At 42.9% G+C, this 24,370-nt stretch overlaps 2 protein-coding genes and 1 non-coding gene across 3 annotated transcripts; 2 read left to right on the forward strand and 1 right to left on the reverse strand.

Annotated features, from left to right (window-relative positions):
- The first annotated feature begins 1,354 nt into the window (after positions 1-1,354).
- Positions 1,355-7,011, forward strand: LOC106640408 (uncharacterized). The gene is made up of 4 exons (XM_014354441.2): positions 1,355-2,294; positions 4,903-4,996; positions 5,078-5,247; positions 6,833-7,011. Exons 1-4 carry the CDS (start codon positions 2,118-2,120, stop codon positions 6,971-6,973), a joined length of 582 nt encoding a protein of 193 aa, XP_014209927.2. The 5' UTR covers positions 1,355-2,117; the 3' UTR covers positions 6,974-7,011.
- A 3,732-nt stretch (positions 7,012-10,743) lies between these two features.
- On the forward strand, positions 10,744-11,022 carry LOC149375989 (signal recognition particle RNA). Its single transcript, XR_016293192.1, has one exon.
- Positions 11,023-18,524: 7,502 nt separating this feature from the next.
- LOC106640346 (uncharacterized) lies at positions 18,525-21,664 on the reverse strand. Its single transcript, XM_023392709.2, has 5 exons — positions 21,279-21,664; positions 20,764-20,955; positions 20,321-20,692; positions 18,799-19,038; positions 18,525-18,696 (listed from the first exon to the last, which is right to left on the reverse strand). The coding sequence occupies exons 1-5, from the start codon at positions 21,662-21,664 to the stop codon at positions 18,525-18,527; spliced, it is 1,362 nt and encodes a 453-aa protein (XP_023248477.2).
- Positions 21,665-24,370: the final 2,706 nt, after the last annotated feature.

The following is a 24,370-nucleotide window of genomic DNA, read 5'->3' on the forward strand; positions in this document are numbered from 1 at the left end:
AGGGGTTGGCAGCGCCCGTGTGCACGGGCCCTACGCCGGATATGGAAGATATTAGAGGCAGTGGTGAATAATTCAACGAAAATGCCGAAGCAGCTCTTGATTTACATGCACGCGCCCCCTCGTTTATGCACCTACATTGGGAGCTTGCGTGCGTGTGATTTGGATCGTGGCGGAGAGTGTGAATGAAGGGGCCGGGAAGTGCTGAGATTTTCGGCCCTCCACTTCCGCGATATTCGGGCGTGGGACGCTCCGGTGACGCTGTTGTGCGCACAAGAGACGATTGATAATATTGCCGGGTTGTAAATGGGCTGTGCGCTCACCTGCCTAGTTTCTCGTTTTGACCGTTTTACGTGCACGTTGCATTAATTATAAGGAGGGTGGGAGCGGATTTTAAAAGCTTTTTTTTTTTTTCTTCTTTCTATTCATATTTTTCGCTCGTGTGAAAGGATAGGGAAATCAGAGGTATACGTGTGAAAATGGTGTGAATCATGGATGGAGCAGGTGGGATGTGGATATACTTTTCATTTTGGTCATTTGAAAATACACGGCTTTGTAATGTTTGTACATAATATAGGGTGAGACGAGATGAGCTGGTTTGTGATTTTTGTAATGAAATAAGTATAATTCGACCCTCGTGTGCAAATTCAATTAGAAACAGGAAAAAAAAGGATATACTTTAATCTTTATTTGTTGTTGCAAAATAACAAAGGAGCTTACGACTGTAATGCAATTTGCTTCCATGTCAACTTAAAAAACAGAGGTTCCTCCGGTTATCCATTTTTGTTTATACTGTTTGCCATCGTACATAATATTTCAATATTGCACAACTGCTGGTCGCAATAGTCCAGACGGTAACGTAATACGCAACGTCAACTTGAGCTCGATTGATTGGTTTTAGACGCATAATCTAAAAAGATGTCATGTAATATGACAAGGCACTGTCCAATAAAATTACGTACATAAGTGAATTGATACAGGCATACATGTGAAGTGAAACCATTTTTTTTTTCCCTATGGTGTCTAATGTTTTTGGGTTGGAAAAAAAAACTTTGAACAACAAAAATTCAAGCAGACTGTACGTACTTGTAAAAATAGAGATATCCTTGTTTAGTCAAAAAAAAAAAAAAACGAGATTCCAAGTTATACGAGACACACAGAGAAACAAGCAACACAGACCAACACCTCGACTAAGACCATTACTTCGGTATCAGGAAAGATCGAAAGCTCGGAAGCTCGTCGCGGCGCTCGACACCGTCACGTACTCGACCTAATGCCAATATCTAGGGCTTCGGCTCGCGTATAGCGCATCATCGACCAACTGCTGCTGCTTCGCTGCGAGACTCACCCTGAAACTGCTGCCTCCAGTTAACGCTCGGCACTGCTGGCAACTTCTTTGATTGCGTTTTTTTTAAATTTTTTTTTATTTTCATCCATCTACTCAGGAAATTTGCATCCCAAAGTCAATAAATTTCTAGTGAAATAGTTTACACTAGTGGAGCAGGAGATTTTTGTAGTACTGTCGAAGAAACGGAAAAATTTGTTGATCCTTTTGTCGAAATAACTACGTAAGTGTGCACGAGAGTTTTTAATTGAAAAATAGTCTTGCTATGATTCATCGCTTATTTTTGAAGAAGAAATACCATCGTGTGACTAAAATCACACTGTCGTGACAGTGGACACTTTCGATTTGATTCTACCGGCAAAAATGTGCAACTCAGTAGTTGTTATCCAACTGTTCCTCCACAACTTCCCGTGCATTTTCGCGCTTGGCTACACTTTCACTCTGATGAGCATCTACATGGTCGTGGTGTTGTGATTTTTAAAAATCGAGGACTGAAAATCAGTGGAAAAAAAAAAAAAAAAAAAAAAGTCAAAAAAGAATGAAAACCCATCCTTCGGTTGTAATGAACGATTTAAATTTTTCCCCCTGGCACGCAAACACGACGCCACTCCGTTGAATGGATATCCGATATCTGATGTTTTTCCTACTGCATGTGTCCTGTATGATCAGCCTCAACGTGATTCTGATATATTTTTACATTTACGTGCTGAACGAGCGCAAGAAGAGCAACGGCCAGTCGTCCTCGTCTACTTGATCGAGCAAGGGAGACGCAGCCATGAAATTCGTCACTTTCGTCTTTGTAATGCTCGCGCCGCTCCTCAGTTTGATCATCCAAAAGATGTATCTGATCGAAGTCGATCCCATTGATTTTGTGTGCGAGCACCAGAAACAGGTCAAAGGGGATCCCGACGGGCTCTTTAAATTCCTCACCACGTCGCTGGGAATGGAAAAGGTACGAACTCAAATGCCACTCACCTGATGAAACTTTGCACGACCGGTGGATCATTTAAAAAACGTTCGTTTTTTTCTTTTTTTTACCTGCCCAAACTACCCGCAAGGAGTTTGGATGTATAGGTGTACGAAAAATACGCGTCCAACATTTTTCAATTTTCTACCAGAGTGCAACGTTTCGTTTCGTTCGGTAAGTGGCACAGTGTTATAATACATGGGGAAGTTAACGACATAGACATTACCTTGTAAAAATTATAAAAATTGTTCCAAAATCTGTGGTAGCTGTTAAAACTCAAGTAACAATGATGCACTTTGTGCTCGTTAGAGAAAAGCTTTACGAAATATAATTATCACTCGAATGAAAAATGTCGATGATAATCGAAAGCTCACCCGCAAAACACCGTTTTTCCCTTCAAAGAGCAAAACAAACAAACAAACCTTACACCGTGTAAAAGCACACAAAAAATCCAGGGACGATTTGGCACGAGTAATTGGCCTTCTATCTACGCGCGTATGGGGCGAAAGCGCCCATGTAGCCTATATCCATACCAGAGAGCTGTACGTGTCGAGGGTGTGACGGTCACTATTGGGTTATTTCAGCAGGAGCCGGGCTCCGGCAATTAGTCGCAAGGGATTTTCGGATTTTCTCCGTAAAGCCTTTTTTTTTCACGCTCCGTTAGAATGGAAACGGAAAATCGGGGAAACGGGTCCAAATGGAACCCATACAACTTTTTGCTGCTGCAGGTTTATTTAAGGGAGAGAACTCATGCATACGTACATTTTAGATGGCGAAGCGAGCGCGTCGCGATATCCATCGCGTTGGTCGACACGGCTATTTATATATTTGCTGCGACGCGAGCCCCCAACCCAATTCCATCGGATGGATGGCAAAGGTACGCTTATGTTACTAAAAATCAATGCTGGTGAACAAAAGCAGAGACACGCATTTCAGACGTGTATAAATGGGTTGGTGGGTTTATTTTCGTTTCAATCCGCGGGAGCAAATAAGTCCGGCGCGCAGCAACCGATGCAACGTAAATAGAAGCCGAACCGGTGGAACCCGATGACTCTTTTGAAAGAGATGATGGAAAAAAAAAGCGCAACGAACGTGAGAAAAGTACCGAGTCCGAGCTCCCCCGAGAAAGTAGCATCACCCGAGCGAGGACAAGACATCCGGCCTGTCTTTGCATCCCCCAGAGGAGCAGGTCAGCTGCTCTAACGGGGCTCCGTACCATCCCCCCCCCCCCCGAGAAGGAGAGAAATCGCAGAGAGAAGTTTCGCGCATGCAAATGTGACCCGGGGAGGAGGAGGGTTGATGGACCGGGTGAGTAAGTCAAGCGGAAGATATCCGGCCGTTCGAGGGAATCCCTCGCTTGACCGCGCGAGCCTTTGAGCCGAAGCTGTGGGAAGGTGCGTTAACGGGATGGGTTGTGCAACAACGCTCGCGTTTTTCCCTTCAAAGGAGCTCCGTCGCTGTAGGGATTTTTCACTTAGCAATGAAAAATCCAATTTCGCGGGATGACTGAAATATCTCGCGCTCCACTGGTGTACGTATATATATACACCAACTCGCTCGCGCGCTTTTAACTATAGAACTCAAATTGAACGCGCGTCGACAACTCATCAACCGAATGCCTATCGCGTTCCTGGCGCTCGTCGATTCGAGCGACGACGTGTATAGATACCAAATAAAATTTTACACATTTTCCCATCCCTCTTCCCAACGACACGGTATTTCCAGCTCGTCGATCCTGCGAAATCCTCTATGTAATTACTCTAGGTGCGACACGACGACGGAATAATAATATATTACATGCTCGCAGATGCACTTGATGCAAATCATGCTCCACTTGGAGGAGAGAGACTCCTGTATTTTCCTGAATCCACCGGTGATGACGTAAATGTACCTTCCTCGCGAAATATGTCACGAAATCACGTAAACGTAATAAAATCTTTCATTTTCATTCAACGCGCTGCACGAGCTTCAGACTCGTTGATCGGCTGTATCGGTAGCTCTACCGAGCCAAACAATTGTTTTCACCTAGTCTTCGTATGGGTCAATTTTTCTCTCTCTCTCACATTCGATTTGCGGGTGAAATACTTGAAGCAGCATGTAAATCTCCGAGTGGCAGCCAACTGTAAATAACCCAATCAATCCACAGCCAATCGGTGATCCTCGAAAATGCAATACCGCACTTCTCGAACTCCGACGTCCCCGCATACATATACGTGTAGACCGCAACCGAAGCGCGATTCTCGAGTGCTCGCTCCTCCCCGGGCATGAAAACGAAATCAGTCCGCCCGAGCGCCCCCCTATACAGACCCCAGAACAGCGCGGCAGTAATCCTACGGGTGGCGACGGCTGGCTCGATCTCCTTTGAAAGTCAGGATCACCGCGTGCGAGAGTTTCCGTCTCTGGCGAGACAATGCGGATGACCAGCCACTGTAAACGGCGAGGCCTACAACGACCAGGGTAACGAGCTTGTACTGTAGCCGCGGTAAATATCCCCGGCGACGATGATTCGGGGCGGGACCTCGAGAGAGAGAGAGAGAGAGTAACGATTGGGTCTTCCCAAGGGTAGTTCTGACCCACGTATTCTTTATTACAGTTGCTGCCTTGGTTGTCGAGGTTCAAGGAAGCAGACACGCGACTCGTGGGTCTTGGCAAGTCGTACCGGGCAACGCTGAACACCCCCATTTTGGGTGAGTCCGTTAAGTTTAAAACTTGGTTGATTGAAAGCACATTGCGAATGAGTCGATCAACGGTTGTATCGGCACCTACAGGGGAGGAGCGAGTTTACGCCACGCTGACGGAGTACAAGCCGCGGAAACGGCTCGCCCTCGAGTTCGACGACCTCATGAGACGGAGCGTGGTCATTCGGTTGCGCAGCTACCACGATCGCACCCTCCTCCAGGCCAGCGTTTACTTTCGCCGGACCTCGTTCCTCTATCAGGTAAATTCTCCATGTATGGCCTCTAATCCGGCGCACAAAGAGAAGTACATACTCTGTCGCGAAGGGAAAAAAAAAGTATCACGATATCTCGTACAGCTGGAGAAAAAAAAAGGGAGATCAGTCGTGTCGCGTACAAAGCTTGGGTATACCCGTGGTGCCACCGTATATACATAACGTTTGGATTCATCGAGGATCGAGAACGCGAGACAGACACACGTGTGTGCGCGAGGGGATCCCCCTGATTCTTTAGGCGCGCGGAAAGACCGTGCATCCCCATAGTTTTCTTCCGTATGTGGCCCATATACTCACCCTGCGTACGTGCCGAACAAAGAGTCACGTGTGCACGGAGACGAAAATCGCTCGCTTGCATAATCCTCCTCGCGAGGATACAACGCGCGCACCTGGATTTCTCTCTCTCCCCTCGATGTACTTTTCTTTCTTTCTTTTTTTTTTTTTTTTTTTTTTTTTTCCTTCTCCTTATTGCTTCCTTTGGAGAGAAAGAAAGAAAGGAAGGAAGGAAGGAAGTACAGTATAGGTACGCGCACGAGGGACAGCCAAGAATAGATTTCCTCCCCCTTGAGTAGTATAGGGGTGGCCGCGCGATTGCACTTGTGAGTATGTACATACACGAGACTCGACTCGCGTATATTATATATTACGGGATGCGGAGGAAAATAGGGGGAGGCCATACATATAGGAAAAAAAAAGTACGCGGGTATTGGGTTATTTGCTCTATTGGCGGAGCGCATTTGATCTTTTATCATCGTATACGTGGACCGGATATTATTGCCTTTTCATGCGTAAGTATATACTTCGGTTTTATACAGCAGTTTATTGCTAAATCTTGGGTAATTTTAGGTACAAGGATGGATCTCTCGTGCTCTTCCGGATCATTTTCAATTTCATTGTTTAAGCATACTATACTTGTAAGATATGAGTGGCGTTTTTTTATTGTTTTATCAGTTGAAAGGAAAATTCATACTTTGGGCGATGACGCGCTGCGAAGATTAATTATGATTCGCGACGCGTGCCTCCACGAAAACTGCAGCAAATTTTAAATATCCAATTGATTTCACGCTTCACCGATGACAGGACTAAAACACATTAACCGGAGTAATCGCTGAAAATTCAAAGTCACGATTCGTAATCGTGCTTTTCCATCAAATTTTGATAAATTATTCAGCCAACCGGACACGCGCGGGCTTCTCGAGAGTTCCGTGTCGATCACCACAATTTATTAAGCTCTTCTGCACGACAGGGCACATATATATTCAATGCATACCCGGTATTTTACAACGCCAGCTGTGTGCATAACACATTTAGGTACTCGATGAATGACCTCTTTGTGCGTATTGATCTATATACTTACCCTGCACTCTAAAAGGTACATATACCATGCACGTACCACCAGCTCGGTCGACTTTGTCTCGAGTGTTTTTCACATTTTTTTTTTTTAATGCATCCCTCAGTCTTTATTCATCATTTTTGTTTGAGGCAGCAGCTTTTCTTTTACGGTAGTGATATTATGATGGATGTTTTGTCGAATCAATTGGCGTTAATTGACAAAACATTTTTTTGTTCACAGTATACCGTTGGATACATAATGAGGATGGTGATGAAAAGTCAATTGGAAAAATCAATGAAGAATTTTGCGATACTACACGCAAATCTCGACGGGCCCAACCAGATTCCTAATTTTTCCAAGAGTCGCGTTCAACGCGTGTGAATTAATAAACGATAAATCAATACAATAATCGTAGCGAAGATTAATGTGCCTACCTGTTGTATCAAGATAACTCTGTATCATGAGGTCTCGTGAAACAATTATAAATAATAAATTGAGAAAATTTTATCTTGTTAATGCAGATCTCTTTATTATCGAGGTATACGCTTGATACACTTTTAACGGTACTCTCTCACTTAGTGAAGATGGCGATACTTGGTACATTAACTGCCCGCAAGACTCTCTTTTAATTCAGATTAAATAAACGATTAGTATTACATCACTTTTTTTCGTGATAACCATAGTTTTCATAATTTTAAATTCAATGAGTACAACTTCTTCTTCTTCACTGAGAAAAAAACGATTTACTTGAAACGGTGTTTTAATATAATTAAATTGTAAAAGTAAAATAAATATAGATAATTTATTACTATAAAAAAAACTTATTTTCACCATGAATATTATTCAATGGTTTCATGATAATTAAAAAACAACGTATTCGAAGCATTTTACGCCCGCAAGTACCTGTGCGATCCATGACTCTGAAATACATAATAACCGATCAATCGTTTTAAAAAACTAAAACCCAAAAAAAAGAAAAATCGACTATTTTTCAATCACGAACAATTTATTCACATTCATAGATCCATAGTTCGACACCGTACGGTCCATTCAACGGAACAGTGCATCGAAACCCCGCGTAATAACTCAAGCATATTTTTTTCCCCAAACAAATAGTACCGATCGGCAAAAAGATCGGCACGCTAGAAATTCAATTTCGCTGTCCGCGCGTACGCGCAAAACCTTTGGCTGGCAATTGTGCCATTCTAGTGATAGCCGAGGGAGGAAGGCGGGGCGGAGGGGGGGCTGGATCTCTGTCAGTGGCATTGATTGATATCGTTCGGAGGCAAAGTTAATTCCTCTGGATATTTGCGATTCCCGAGCTCGCCGCGGGCTGCGTTCATATATATATACACAGCACCGAAAAGGATCCGCTCGTGTATACCTATATACGTGTGCGAATAAACAGCCAAACGCTATTCTCAAACACTATGGGTGAGCAGCTGCGCTGCAAGCTCCGACCGTTCCGTCTTTCGCTACGCAGCTCTTCGATAATTATTGACGAGCGATTTCGGAGATCGGTATCATTTCTTTCTCTTGTTATTTGTATTTAAAAACTTGAAATGGGTGTGCAGGTATGTTTTTCCCTTCCATCCCTCCGAACCCAATCAATCGCTTTGAGATACGTGCGGATTGTGTTGTTCCTAAAACAGAGGGGCGACAAGTTCAAAGCTGCAGGTGATTTAATTTCTTCGGAGTATTTCACTGGGTTTGCGTTCACCCGGGTACACATATGCATATTTTCACGCGGATGAATAGTTCGCCGAATAGCAATTTCATCTCGCGTGTTTTTGACGCTTTTCGACACTCTCCCGTCAAACACGTACACATAAATATATAGATGGAATTGATGCGGACGGTAGGGATGAGCGAAATTTATGGAACAAAGGCGTCGCGTTTTACACGCTTGCGTTGGGGTAGCTCGAAAACAAAAACATAATATTTCGACGAGCGAACTAACCGGTGCTGACGACCGTGTATGTTTCCGACTGTACGTGTGGATATGCATTTTTGATGCTTTTTAACGAAATGAAGGGGCTTCGGGCGTTAAACAAGTACAGCGCTCTTATGTACTCGAGAAAAAAATTAACGGGGGAAAAAATACTTTCACGATTAAACCGAAAGCTCGATTAATTACCGGAATAATCGCGATGAACGTATCGTCTCCCCTTTGAAGAAAAAAATTACCGAAATCCCCGAAACATAAATAACTCGTTGCCCCTTCCCTCCTCCATTGCATCGTCGCATCAACCCGAAAAACAGAGAGAGAGAGAGAGAAAGAGAGAAAGTGTGTGTGTGTGGGTGGAGTAAAACTGAAAATCGGTGCGCCACCGACAAAGGGTGAAACGAATGGGCTCCTGCAGGCCACGCTGACACTCGCGTTTATATAATCCAGCACTTTGTCTCTCTCACCCCTATATATACCTAATGGCCATATTCCCCAGCTGAAATGGTCGCATCCTCCTCCTCTTTAACACGTGCTTTGTGTGTATCTGTGTACACGTATAATTCGAGCTGCATTCGTTCGTGTACATCATACGATGCACTCGTACGGCTGGCGTGCCATTAGTCGAGATAATTAAAATTATACCAGCCGCACTCCATATTGCCACGACGAACTCTGTCTCGCGGGTGCGGTGGTTAATTTTACAACGGACGTTATAATTACGTGGAAATTAAATTGCAAGCTCTCTCTTCTCCCCAGCGCAGGGTACAACATCCCTTCTCGTTTCTGTTTACTTGCGCTCCGGCACTGTGCAGATATCGCGGGGTTCTTTAATGCCTGTTTTAGGTTCGGCTGACTCGCGGCACGTGTCATAACGCAAAATCAGTCATGATGTGCGGGCTGACTTGGGCACAGTTGTGCTTTTTCGATAGTTTTCAAATATAATTTTTGAACTTTATAATGTACTTTATATTTTCATATTTTTTTACAATAGAGTAACAAAGCGACAAACAATTTTGCAGCAAAAACATGTAGTAAATGGTGAAGTTTAGGGAGAAAAAAGAATCGATGTACTTTGAAAAAGTATGTAAACATTTCATTTCAAGTGCTTTACAATAAACTTTAAAATCTAAAATATGAATGTTGTTATTTGTCAGAAAAAGTTTTTCTGAATATTTTATTGTGAATAGTGACAAAGAGAATGCTTTTTAATGAAAAAAAAAAAAAAAAAATCCCTTGTAAAATGTTTGAAAACTCATTTAAAAATTGTGCACAAGTCTGTCTTTATATGCAACGAAGTTATCTCTCTTTTGCATTAACACGCGAGCACGTGTGAATGTACACATCTGGAAAGAAAATAAAAAAAAATAATGCCTGTACTCAACACCAAAAATTTGAATGCTTCAGCTAATTCAAATATCTCTACAGACAAATTTTTTTCTTTCCACAAGAAGAAATATAACTCATACTCGATTCATAGTCGAAAGTATGAATACATGACACCTGACAACAATACTTGCGCTGGAGCTACAATAATGTACTTACTAATTAAAAATACAATGAGATGCATTGATTTATATGCGATTATTCAACATCAAAACCAGACGATACACCTAAATGTGTTTCAAATATTTCATCATCAGAATAATATTAATATATTGCAAAACGTGTTTTGCGACTCATTAAATTTAATTAGACATCCGAACAATGTTCCACTCAAACTCACCCGATCGTTTTTAATGTGCGTTAATTATGAACGCATATTCTCTTTATCTACCTCTATGATGTTGTACGACAGAAATTGCGATGATGGTGCATAATAATGATTACGCCTCTGGTGGCATGGACAGTTGAAGGAAAAGCTAATGGAGCTTTCAACGAAAACCACGCGAATGTTCCTGCTTTATTCGGTACAATTTGCACAAATTACGTTCCAAAATCGCCATTTATTCACTATACGGAAATTTTTTTCATTTTTACAGTTTTAAATACGTTGGATGAAAAAAAAAAGAAAAAAAAAATTCACGCATTCAATTGTAATGAAATAAAATAATATAAATTAATTTTTTTTCAAACTTCATTCTATTTAATAAATAACAGTATTGAAAGCGAACGAAACAGAAAAAAAAAAAAAAAAAAAAAAGTAAAAATCAAAATGTAGGTCAAGCTTATACTTCATGGAGGCGATGCGAAGCCTAGTCGAGCAGCTGGGAGTGTGGCAGCTCCTGTAATCCGGCGACTCGGAGGCTGGTTGTGGTGGAGGTTCTGAGGTCGGGGGTCACTGCTGGTGCAGGCTCCACGCTACCGGGGCGTCCGCACTATGCTCGCCATCACTAGGGGCACCTCGGAGGTAACACCGTGGTTCTTAGGGGCCTGAGGGATAATCCCCAGTAGCCAGTCCGCGATGGCGGGCAGTAGTGGGATAGCGCCGGGGAGTGGAGGACCACATTGGTAGCCTGACCAATATGATTCGACCCATAACTTTTGCTACTTTTTTACTATTTTTCCCATGATCCTTCATTTTTTTCGTTATTTTTCACACCAAGAACATAATTTTTTTTCCATTTTTTTTTGCATATTTTCCTATTTTGCTTTTTTTTAGGTACACGTAGGTAGTTTGGTTACCGACGCCAACCCTGCAGTGGGCAAGGTAGAGAGTCAATACACGATATACGAAGGCGGACCGGCAAGTGCGAGATTGAAAATTTTTTTTCAACACCTTATTAGTATACTTTTATACAAAACCACACGCGATAAACTTGCGGTAAACATACACTTGTACTTGTAAAATAAAAAAAAAATAAAAAAAAAAAAATCATGTATTGACTGTCACTTGAAAGTATAATTATTCCAAGAACGAGTTCATCACAAAAGCTAAACATATAATGTAAGTATACTATTTGTTCAGAAAAATACTAGCCGTATAGACAAGTAACAAAGAGTCCACCAGATTCAACTTATGAAACTCTAATGTCTCTATTGAAATCGCACAAACTCTTATCTGTAAAGTTTGTGCGCCGAAATTGCAAAGTCGTGCCTTACACTTATACGTATTCAAAAATAAGTTACATTATCACACGTATACTTGCAAAATTTTCATAGCAAGAAAGTATATACTTTCTCAAGTCATGAGCGAAAGGATCGAGTCGCTAATTCGCCAACAGAGACCGGCTGCTCCGCGAGTTGAGATTAATTGAAGATTAACTTGCAGCAAAGTCGGTGGCATTAAAATCATAATACCCTGTCCTGACGGCTCTATCCGAGTAAAATTTGCGTCCAGTGCAACCTCGATCCCCACAAATATTTTGCTATCTCCCTCAAAGCTCCACACGGATTACAATGAAGTATCATCAGCGCGCTACTCTCATCGCAAATTGATGTTATATAATATATATACGACCAAACACGTATTCTCATAAAGTAAAAGAAATGAGGACATTCCTACCCTCACTAGCTGCACGTGTATGTATACAATACTAATTTTTTCTCTCGCTCCAAGCACCTTCAATACATAAATTCTGCATCGACGTGTATAGGTGTATATTTGTCACGCACGTGCGTGTATATAATATCACGTGTGACGTGTGCGTCCCGTTTTATAAAGGCACGTCTAGCGACGTATATACTATATATCGCTGTAATTATACCGATAAAGTGGTTGTCACTCGGCTCGCGGTACTTTTTACCGAAAAGGCGAGCGAGGTGTTTTCGACGCCCACGCGGCAGGTATGAACTACGGTCTCCACGGGGGAAAAAAAAAAAAAAAAAAAAATTGGATTTCAGCCTGTAAAGCGCCTCCAACCGTACACTCTCTCGCGTCAGGCTCCTGTTTTATGGGCCCTCGTCTCGGCGTTATATGCGTCTCCCGGGAACCACCTTACGCTTTTCGTCCGTCCGCGAGAGATAACGCAGTTATATACATTCCACGAGCTGACAAAAATCGTCGGATGGATGGCATATTGTCTCTCTCGCGCCGTTTTTCCACCCCTCCTCCGTGTTATACCTATAGTCGCACACGCAAAATTTGAATTTCAAAAATATTAAAATACCGCGCAAAAGCTCGAAGGATGACGGAATATACGTGACGCCCCCCCCCCTTCTCTCGCGACCCGGATAAAGCTCGCGTATAAATTTTGCGCGCTTTGCACGGGTCGGGTTGACAAGAGTCTTTAGAGACATAAAAAAAAAAAAAAAAAAACTGTCAAATTAAAGCTTCTCCGCCGATTCCCACATCGATCGTAGCCTCTTCACGACAATACGACTTGATTACTTTAAAATCCAATCGACTCGAAACTCCTTCCCTCCTCCGTTCGGCTCTTGCGGCTTCGTTAATTCAATGAACCCACCGAGTCGTCCAAGTCACCGGAGAGAGAGAGAGAGAGTAGCATATACGTGTATAAATAGTACGAGGAGGACGAATGGGGTCATCTTGGCGGTTAGCGCGAGTAATCGATCCTTGGCCCGACTGCACACACACACACGAGTATACTGGCAGTTACACGCGGCTGTTCTCGCACACGAATATATTTAATATGTAGCTCTTGAAAGTCCGAAAGTTCGTTAACTATGGGTGTCGGGCTCGTCGAGGGTAGCTGGCTTAATTGGCTCCGACCCCTCCTCTTTCGCCCATCTCCGATGCGACGACGTCGTCGTCGACTTCTTGTGCGATTCTGGGTTAAGGAGGTATACTGGCTGGTGGTGGTTGCGCCGAGGTGATAAATCGATGCACGCCGAACGTGCATTAATACCCCCGGTCAATGATGGGGGATATAAGTGAGACATCGCATACATTTCTTCGTTACCGTGATTTTTCCAAAGATGTCGATGGTTTTTTTTTTTCTCCGGTACACCGATCGAGACGACACGATCTCCGGGCGTAATTAATAACCAGCTGAAATTACACCGGTGGTCGTTGTTCGCGCCAGCATTCACAGAGCCAAAGTACTCTGTTGAGTAACTCCGAGCACCGTAGGGTCCAACAACTTCTGGCAAGTCTTGGCAAACCCTCCCGAAACCAATCGCCGATCTGCAATGTCGAGAATCCAGCTGGCTTATCGTCGAGCCACATCTCTCTGCTCCTCCTCATTATACAGGTCTGATTTAGAGCTCTGCCTCTGTGCTGCGTGTATCGGTCCACGTAAACTATCCATGTATATATACCCACCAAAGAGGAAGTTTCGTCCCAACTTTTGATTGTGTACACGTGCGCTTACGTACTTACGCGCGCTACACCTGTTTCGCGGTAAGTTGGGCAGAAGCACCTACCCGTACATGTACAAGTCTACTCTGTAATACTACCTCGAGTACGATTGTTTGTAAGCGATCCAGATCAGCCGGCTCGTGTTGTACATACACGTGTTGGGAGTGGCCTTGGGTGTTTGAGGATATATATGTGGTGCCTGCACGAGGGGCTGGTCTGACTTGCAGTAAAGCTGTGCCGGTTACTTGATCGTAGGCGCGAGCATCAACTGTGCACAGCCTACTAAGATTTTATAAAGAAATATAGGTCAAACATCGGTTTGCACACCGATCGTTTCAACCAAGGAATCCGATCGCTCGAATTCTGTATTATTATTATTATTATTTTTTTTTTTTTTGTCACGAAATATACAGTCGAGTTTACCCAAGTACAACCTCATAGCCCGTATATTTATTCGCAAACTCAAGAAATAATATAAACGTATATAAATATATCTCACAGCTTAGAGAGCCAAAATAACCACGTGCTTTCACATACCATACATATACATCCCTAGAGAGAAAAGAGCGCTTGGTTTTGCGATACTTACGTGCTCGAGTCTGGAAGTGCAATATAGTAGATATCTGTTGCACACGAAAGATACGCACAGAGTGTAGATATGTGCTTTTTTGAGCTTTCTATTTTGGTGCATACATACCGATGTGTATTGTTGGTGACAAAAATGTAAAAAACGCATTTGATTCAATGTTAGACTCGCCTCTAATCTGTTACTTATATAAAATATGATTTTCAAAGTCTTTGATGTATATTTTATTATGGTTCAATCTTTATGAACCTTCATGGTTGGGAAGAGTACAGAATGTTTAATTCATCGTGTCTATACATCATGATATACATGTCTAGTAATTTCAGTTCTTTTTGCAATGGCATACAACACTTTCGGTCTCTATATACTTGGCATCTGGTCTGATGCTTATCGCCAATGATGTTTTGCAATTATTCATTGATTGATGGAGTCTACCACAATGCTCTTCACATTTTATGGCTTCCGTACGAGGACATTCCTTATTGCACATTGCTGTAATAAAGAATAAATAAATTAATATTATTTGACGAGTGTAAGAAGTGCATATTGTAGTTATCGCTCTCCTGAGGTGTCGGTACATTGCAAGTGGACGATCCACCTAAGTCGCATGTACTATTTATTCGAATAAGTAATGAAATTCATCATATGTATACGTAAGCCGAGAAAACTGGAACGATTGTAAAAGCGATCACGTGAACTGGATTAAAGTGAAAAGCCACATTTTTTATAGTAATCAGTGAACACGAGGATTAGTACAAATGCTGAAAGCAGATGTAGAAAGTGGCAACATCATGAAACACAAAGTACCAACTGTACACACCGAGAATCTTGTTGTAGCCCCATTGTATGCTTCTTGATTTTAGGTATACGTGTATACTTCGTGTTTCACGATGTCACTACTTTGTATGTCTGCTTTCAGGATATATGTATACTTTTCTCCGCAAATTAAATATTCATAGAAATCCGAAGCTCATAAAGTTCATAATGTGGATTGGTTTTTAAAAAAAATCGAGTTTTATCAGGGGAATCGATTTTGTCGTGATCGAGTGCTTAAAAGCTGTGTTGATGTTCAATCTCCTAGAATGAAGAAATAAACATTGTTGAACATCTTACGATTTCGAGAAATGCGTATAAATATACGGGTATAAGCTGACTGGTCTTTACTTTTAACTATTTTACAAATTAAAATCGAAGGTACACTTTTTTATTTGACAAAAAAAAAGAAGTTTTCTTTCCGAGGTTAAAATACTACTTTTTGGTGTAATTTGCAAACTTTTACCGAGTTATAAATATATGGAATGCTTAGAATTTTATTCCTTCATAAATCTACTCACCGCTGGATATTAGCAGATCTATTGCCACGATCGAAACGAGAAGAGCACTCATACTCAATTTCCCTGCCATTTCAGCTGGTATGTATGAAGGTTATTTGGGTATGTTTGCTGTTTGATTATAAACTAAGTTGCCGGTGGAAAATAGTCTCTATATATACTTACGGAATCATCATTTTAGTTGGGTGGGGCAAACGTTCCTCATCATTTTAGTTGGGTGGGGCAAACGTTCCCTGGCCAAAATGTTAGTCAGATAGCAATAGAGTAAAAAAAAGTCCGACGTATTCTCAACTATTCCACTGTAATTTTTTTGAAAGGAATTATCAAATCCACTATTTAAAATTGCAGTTAATTCTTTTTTCAGCCAATAATAATTCAATCGGACAAAATGTTGATGTGTCTACTTGTTCATATATAATTACTCTTAAAATTAAGAATTACTCGTAACTCTCGAAGCTCTTGTGATAAGTTTCAAATAGAAAATCAGCAAAAAAGCAATGTGTAACTCGTGTAACTCAAAAAAGTGAAGCATAATTATGTGATGCATACAATGGATTCCTAAAATTATCATCAGTAAGACATATACGTACCTGTACCGAATCATGCATGTTGTATTATTTTTTCATCGATCCATCGATATAAGAGCCAACTCTCATCTACAGCAATCTATTGCCATCGACTTCCCAAGAGGAGCCCGCAGTCATCGGCCCATCACGCAGTTAACGCAATTTTAAAACACCCCGACCCCCATCCTCAAACAATCTCTCGGCGAGCCGAACCGCCGATGAAGCATTAGCATTTAGATCGTGCAATTTTGAGCAATCGACTTGATTGAACTCCGCTCCGTTGTTCCCTTTTTATTCCTCTTTTTCTCCCTTTGTACTCTCCTTCGCTTTCTTGGTCGCGATGACGCAACACCGCACAGACGAGCCCCAAGAAAGACGACGAGTTCCCGTCTATTCCCAGAACGGCGCTTATTTTCCTGTACAATATGAATCGGAGCATAGCTCGAGATGAAAAGGAGGAGCACTAGCTGCTTCTCCGTATATGCAAGCCGCGCCGCAATCGGGGCTGAATTCGTAATCAACGCTCCCTGATGATCAAGCGACTCCTCGTCCTTACTGCTCCCTGCGCCCTCGTTTCCCTCCCTCACTCTCTCTCTATCAATTTTTTGCTAATGCAGCGTTACTCATATATACGCAATGTACACAGGTACTTACGGGCGCGCGTACAAAAGACGTCGTTGCACCACCGAGAAGGGAACGACGCACGCGTGCTTTTGATTTGTATGGAAACGGCATCGCGGTCTCTCTTCGAGAGCTGCTGTTCATTGTGTACCTACACACTTCATATCTCACCTCGAGGAGGTGATAAATAAATGGAGGCCCTCCGAAGAGCTGCGTAAACAAAGTTTGGATAAAAACCACCCGATCGGGACCATCTGATGGGACAATACGTACGAGGGTTCAATGTGTATTCATTTGCACCACTCACCTTCTAACTGTAAGGAAATTTTAACAATAAGTAAATAATCAAGTGCACCTCTGTGTCGTTGAATTTCATTTTTTTTTTGAGTTTTATAACGTGAGGGGTGTGCCGGAGACATACTTTGATCCTTGAGCGATAGCAAGGCTTGTTTCTTGTCAGCCTCGCCAGATGATCGTGCATTAGTATGAAAAGTTCAAGATCCTCGGTAAATAGAAAAAAGTTCCCAAGTAATTTTCAAGTTCCACTTACTGGCGTTACGGAAACTCGGTACTGGGGTAACTGCGAGGGGGTAGCAAATTTCAGTTTCGAGCTCTGTATAGGTGGAGGGGAACGGCGACAGTAGCCAGCACTAGTGTCTCGGTGTGTAAATCAATGCTCCGCAATACCAGTCAAACTAAAAACATAAATTTTGTTCAACTTGCACGCAAACCTGGCCCTACGTACAGTGTAACCTTCGTTCTGTGTTCCCGTTGACATTTTCCTTCTGCTTCGAGTTTCTTCATTTTCATAAGCCATGGTAATTGACTCGTGCGACGAAGGATGATGTAAATAAAAAAACGTGGTGGTGTTGAATATTTTATTCGACACAAAAAGTTTGTACTTATGCACATACACGATTATCTTATCGTATGAAAAAACACACACTCAAAGTAAAAAAAAAAAAACAAATTAACGCTAAGATTATTAGGTATATTTATTAGAGGATGTCATTGTTTCTCGTATATCACTGTCATTGGTTGTCACTGAGTATTTTAAGTTCAAATTGCGATAAGATAAAACGCATATGCTTCAGCATATGAGAGTGAAAAAAAGAAAAAAACAATATTAGTAAGCATTATTCTTCAAAGTCTAACAAAAAACGAAGTTTGTATTCCCGAAGTTTAAATATGTAACAGGTACACGATTGTGCCATACATTATCGTTGGTTTGGTGTACTTGGTCATGTACTTGGTGCAGTTTAAAAAAGAAAATCATCAAATGAAAATACTTAAATCGCAAGGCCGGTGTTGTTTTTACATTGTTTATCGATAATTATTGTGTATTTACAGTCTGTAAAAAAATTTTAAAACTCCATATCGACGCATCGTCGACTCGTGTCAGATGAATACTTATGATCTAAAATAATACCAAAGTAATAATAGTAATCGTAAAATCAATCAAAATCGATGGTCATTCATCGTCCTGGACTCTCTGACCACGTAGGAGTCCCAATAACATTGTGATCTCCGCAAAAAAAGATGAAAAAAAATCCCTTATCCGTCAGCACAGGCGACACGGTCTGTTCCGCGTCGTCGCTCCGCCCAGAGATAAAGAGAGCCAAGCGATCGTCCCCCGGACACCCCGACGCACATCATCCTGTCACTGCCCCCACCCCCCACCCCTCAATCCTTGTAGGTCTTTCCAGCGTCTTGGGTCTGGGGGGAGTTGGTCGGCTTGTCGCGATCGGCGTCCGGCTTCGTTGAGGACTCGGGCCTGTCGTAAAGGTAGCTCGTCCCTCGCGAGCCGCCGGGCGCTGCGGTGCTGTCGTAAAAGTAATCCCGGGGCCGATAGAACCTAATAGGTGCAGACGGACCGGGTGAGACGCGTCCCTTACAAATACATTGGAGCAGGGATCAAGGGACATTGAATCTTTTTCTCGTCCCATAGTAAACTTACCCGGCGTCGCGGTCGCGGTCCCTGTCGCGCTCGCGCTCGCGGTTCGCGTCCCTCCAGTTGTCCCGGGCGCCTCCACCGCCGCCTCCACCCGAGTAGTTCCAGGCGCTCGCGTAGGCTGCTCTATCGGCTCCGCCGCCAGTGTGCGCGGCCCAGCCGCCCCCGTCGGACACACCCACGCCGTAGTAGCCCCGATGGTCCGGGGGGTAGCCTCGGCTGCTGCTGCCTCCGTAGCGGTCGTACCTGCAAGCGCACGGCAACGTAAGCTTATTCATCGTGTAGTGGGAAAACAGTTGCAAATGGGGGGTGGTCATGGGGTATTGGATCGACTCATTTTGCAATTTTTTTATTGTATGAGTACCTAGTTTTCTATTTATCTCCATATGCTTTATTACCTTTTTTTTTATTATTTAAAAGTATTATCATATAGACATACAAATACTTTGCATGTACGGAGATGCCTTCAACCTGTACAGCTATACAATCAAACGAGTTTATCGAAACAAAACACTGAGAGCTGGGTTGCAAATAACTAATAATTAATGCAGCCATTTATTGTTGGTTGACTAACGACTGAAAACTGCAAACGTTACGTAAAATTTCGGTTATTAACGATTCAAATTTTCATCAATAATCGTCAATTACGAGTGATTTACAATTGCAATTACAATTGTGTATCGGGAAATTATGTGAAAAGTTAATTTATATCACAGCTATTTGCTTGCATACAGAACGTGTCAAAAATCTGTACTTTAATTTATTTTTCTATTAAACCCGCCACCTCACATATTACAGTTTTAAAGAAAGGGTTCTTTGTATTTCAGATACAGTCATTTACTGTTAATGAATGTAGATTTAAAAACAAATTTGACGGTTAGTATTGGAGGTTGAAAAAAAACATGGTTCTGACAACGAACATTCATATCCCATACATCCAAAATAATCAGTTACAGCTGATGAATCATTTGTTAATCACAAGTAATTTTTTCTATCAGTGTATAAAAAAAGAGTTTATTTCATTCGTATATTTATATAAAAATATTAATCGTTAATTACCACAGTGGTAATTATAATGATGAAGCACGGCAATCGTTAATCACCGTAACGGTCATTAACGATTAAAACTCGAATCGTTAATCATGCAATTAATGTTCTTGCAAGTTAAAAGCGGCGTCTGCCCTCACCGATTTCCACCCCTTGTTACCTGTACATCATTGACAGACGAGGATACGTAATAACAATGAAGAGAGCCAGGGAAGGGGGCTCGGGGTGGTAATTCGAGAGGGACATTTGGCGCCGGTAAAGAGGAATTTACTCTATAAGCCGCTCCGGGCCAGAGTCTGCGAAGTTTTGATCCAGCGATTGTTACCGAAGCGCGGCTCCTCGCTCGGCCATACTCTAAATTTACGGCCGCGCTTACAACTTTGTCCGCAGGTATACATTGTTCCACGAGGAGATGCAAATTACCCCTCCCCCCCTAACTTTGGACGAAGAAAGTCAAGCTCTTTGTCGTTGCATCGCTCACCTGTCGTCGTAGGTGGGCCTCCGGTAGCCGTTCCTCTCGTAGGGATCGTAGCGGTCGTAGCCCCGGCCGTCGTAGCGTCCATAGTTACGATTCCCGTTGAACCGGTCGTACCTCGACGGGCCGTACTCGTCGTATGCCGGCGGTGGAGTCGGCGATGGTCTCCTCGACGGCCCGTACCGATCGTACCGATCGTCGTAGGGGTAGCGCATGTCCAAGTTGTCGTAGCCGTTGCCGCGCTCGTAGCTGCGGTCGTAGGGCCGCTCGATCGGTCGCTCCAGTGGACGATCGGCTATCGGCCGCTCGATCAGGGGACGATCGATCGGCCGGTCCACCTGACGCGGGTAGTAGCGATCTCGCTCGTACGGATCGTACCTTTGGTGATAGATTTCTTTTTTTTATTTTTTTTACGCTCCCATTGGATAGAGTACCGAAGTTGAGCTTACCTGTCGTTGTACACGGATGACCTGTAAACCTCGTTTCTCCCGTAGGGATCGTAACGATCGTAATCGTAGCCAGGCGTCTTTGCCCGTTCGTAGTAGTCGTACCGGTCACGGTACCTTCGCTCCTCGTACTCGTCGTCGTAGTAATCGTACTTTCCCCTCTGCCTCCACCTCGCCGAGTAAGGACTGAAAAAAACACAGCATCGTTTCGTTTATGAAAGTCGACAGCTTCTCCCCTCGTTCCTCAAGGCATATCGGAAAACCGATTCGCGACGAAGAAAAAATAATTCAACAGCTGAGATGTACAATGTAGGTACGGAGCATCTATCTCGCGCACAGAGCGATAAATCAGCGGGTCGCGGACGCGAGGACGACTTCGCGTCCAATAAATAACCCGTCGGGCCGTCCCATCCATCGACTCTCTCGGAAGAAAACAATCTCTCCCCGAAGAAGCAACTGTATGCGAAATCCCCCTGTATACGTGCACAGGCACCATCACGTATAGGTGTATATATACGTACTCCCGATCAGCGGTGGTCTGATGGGCGGCCACGGCAGCGGCGGCGGCTGTCTGAGCGGCCTTGCTCGGGTCGCAGGTGATGCATCTCGACTCGTAGTACGAGGCATCCCGGTGCTCGAGGAGCGAATCCGCCCGCGATATAGGCAGGCCCTCGTCGGCGTATCTGTTGCCACTAGCACCACCCCCGCTCGCATAGTAGTCCGAACGAGCTTGACGGAACAGCGCGCCCAGGGTCGTGGCTGCAGGTGGTAGGGCCGAGCTCGTCGGTATCTCCTCTTCCTCGGCTTGGCTGGGCTGGGCAGCTGCCGTTGTTGTTGTTGTTGCCAATGCTGCTGCCACTGCAAGCAGCAACGGCAGTGCTGCCGGTACTGCCTTTCGCAACATCTGTAAAATTTTTTTTTTTTTTTTTTGTTACACGGTTGAAACGTTTTTAATTAAAATTGAAACATCAATGGTGCGGTCACTGAAGACCAAGTGTTGTTGATTGGGCCGCACGGGGTTTGGAAGAGCTCGAATTTTGTTGTTGTTTACCATGGGTACCTTTTGCAAGAATTTCCCGAAAATAGTAGTTATCTCGTCATGGATGCGAGCGTGTGTGCAGGTACATGCAGAGGCTGAAAAATGAAATTGCAGGATCCACGAAAGCGTACAGGGAGGGAGAGGAAGGATTCGCTGCCAATAATTGCGTTATTGGGGGAACTTGGTTTCGATAGTCCGGAGTCCACAAGGGAAAATTGGATTCGGCGTCGGGAAATATCATCAAACGGAACATGCCACGCGGAATCGTGCTATACATGGTCGGAGTTTCGCGAGTCGATTTGCCGCCGAAAGTCTTGCTTATATCATCATGTAAACCAAAGTTTCCGATGATGGCATGGATTAGACCCTCCACCGTTTATAATGACGCCCTGTTCATACATTATATATATGACTTTATTTTACACTGATACGGCCATTTCATTTGAATCGGTTCCGGGGGGGATGGCATTGAAATCATTAATTTTAACACAGTATTACACGTATCAATAGCTTTGCCGAAAGTGACTCTACAATGACATCCTTGGTACGTTTTGATAATGTATTTTCGTATCTTGCCGTTTCATGTTTCGAAGGCACGAAGACGTGACATACAAAATTACTTTTTTCCCCAAATCAACGTACGGCCCGGGTATGTACGCGGATGACAACGTACTAATTTAAGCTTAATGGTTCAAAGGCAGCGATAAAAATTTCAATCGCACTTATCACTTTTTTACTATACAGAGCCTTTGTATGTTGGTTGTGGCGTTGTATATGTGCGATATCCTGAAATTGTATCAATTTTTATTTCTCGGTATTTTTTATGATTTTCATTCGTCCCTTGATTTATTTATTTTCCTCTTTAAAATTTCAATGTAATTCAATTAAAATAGCTCTCTATTCAAACAGTCGCATTTCCTACCTACGTACATTTCGCGCGGGTAAATATACGTATTGGATATTCACTTTTTTCCGTATCCAAAGAGAGTGTAATTAAAACGACGCTCTTTCAACCCGTACCCCGTGCAATTCCACCAGAGAACCTTTGTTGTATAGGATGTACGAGCCGGAAAATATTTATTCTCGTCCTTTGTTACCTCTATTTTTTTTATTTTATTTTTTTTTTTACTCTTGTATTACATGTGATTTAGTTACACGCGAAACATCCATTTTTGCATTGTTTCGCCGAATAACTCGAATATTTGCGAAGCACATATTAAATTTTATCGTGGAATGGATTTAAAAAATTTGATTGGAATTAATAAAATAACAAACGAACCCCAACAATTTTTACTTTGAAAGGCTTTTTTTACAAAAGTAAAAAAAGAAACAAAAAGATGATTGATTATTATACTGACGATTATTGAAGTTTACGTGCGTGGGGTGTTGGAATCAGAGGAGGGAATTTGTTGAAAAAAATAAAGTAAAATTAGCTCCAGCGTCACTTTGTTCTTCAAGTCAAATTGATTTCACAGTGCCGCTGGGGGAAACAATTAATTCAAAGATAAACAGTTCAAAGCGATTGTGAGTGACCTACATTCTAGAAAAATCGATCCATAGAAATGAAAAAATTAAATTGCAGAAAAAAAAAAAAAAAGGAATCAATGGCAAAATCAAATAAAAGAAAATAAACCAGATCCAAGCGCGTGGTTGTATGAAGGAGGGACGCGAAAATCGAAATAACAAGCGCTAACGCAATAATACATAACAGCTCATCCGCGTTGATTCGCGAAAAGCACCTTCTCTACTAATAGCCGGGTTAATCAGCTTAGCTCCGCAGACGTGGAAAATTTCGAGCGCCCGGACGCTAATTTGGCGTTTAATTGAAAAGCCAAATTTTCTTAATCACAAGCTCCGAAATGACATTAGCTCGCTGTTTTCTCGCCCCGATGCCCGTCGTTTTTACGCCGTACACACGTTCATCCCAAAAGAGAAAAAGAGCTCAAAATTAAAAGCACGTAATTAATAAAAATCACAACAAGCATATATGCGCATGTATGTGTATACACTCGCTCATCGTCGCTTCCTACGGTCCGCTCCGTATAATAATGAAATGCATAATGCATGCCGGAGACGAGCCGTAGGTGCTCATCTGTCTATATCTGCCCAATTCAGGTCGGGCTATGGAATTATGTTGTTCCAAGATGGACGCAGTGCAGAAAGGAGGTGGGCGGAGGCACGGTACAAATATACTTGGCTCAAGCAGAACTAGCGTATAATATACATGTAGGTATACCTACGGGGCTGTTGGTCACCGATGCGTGACACGATAGCCCTGTATATGTATGTACGTAGTCTGCAGCTTCGATTGTACCTACCCTGAATGTGACCATTGACTTGCTCGTGATTAATTGACGGACACGAGCAAGGATAATCGCGCGCGGCCCACGAGTGGAACGGGGTATTTGCAGGTGCAGCTGTATTTGGAATACCTTTGGCCGAGCCCTCGGGCCGATGCTTGTCAATCGATAAATTGATTTTTCACCATAGACGTCTCTTGCTGCGTCAAACGTTCCCTGCAAGGATTTTTTCTTTTTTTTTCCCTCTCCCCAACACTTTGGCTGATCTTTC

Source organism: Copidosoma floridanum, unplaced genomic scaffold (assembly GCF_036245765.1).
Source record: "Copidosoma floridanum isolate Cflo_tuat_1 unplaced genomic scaffold, Cflo_Japanese_pri ptg000001l, whole genome shotgun sequence".
NCBI classification, from domain to species: domain Eukaryota; kingdom Metazoa; phylum Arthropoda; class Insecta; order Hymenoptera; family Encyrtidae; genus Copidosoma; species Copidosoma floridanum.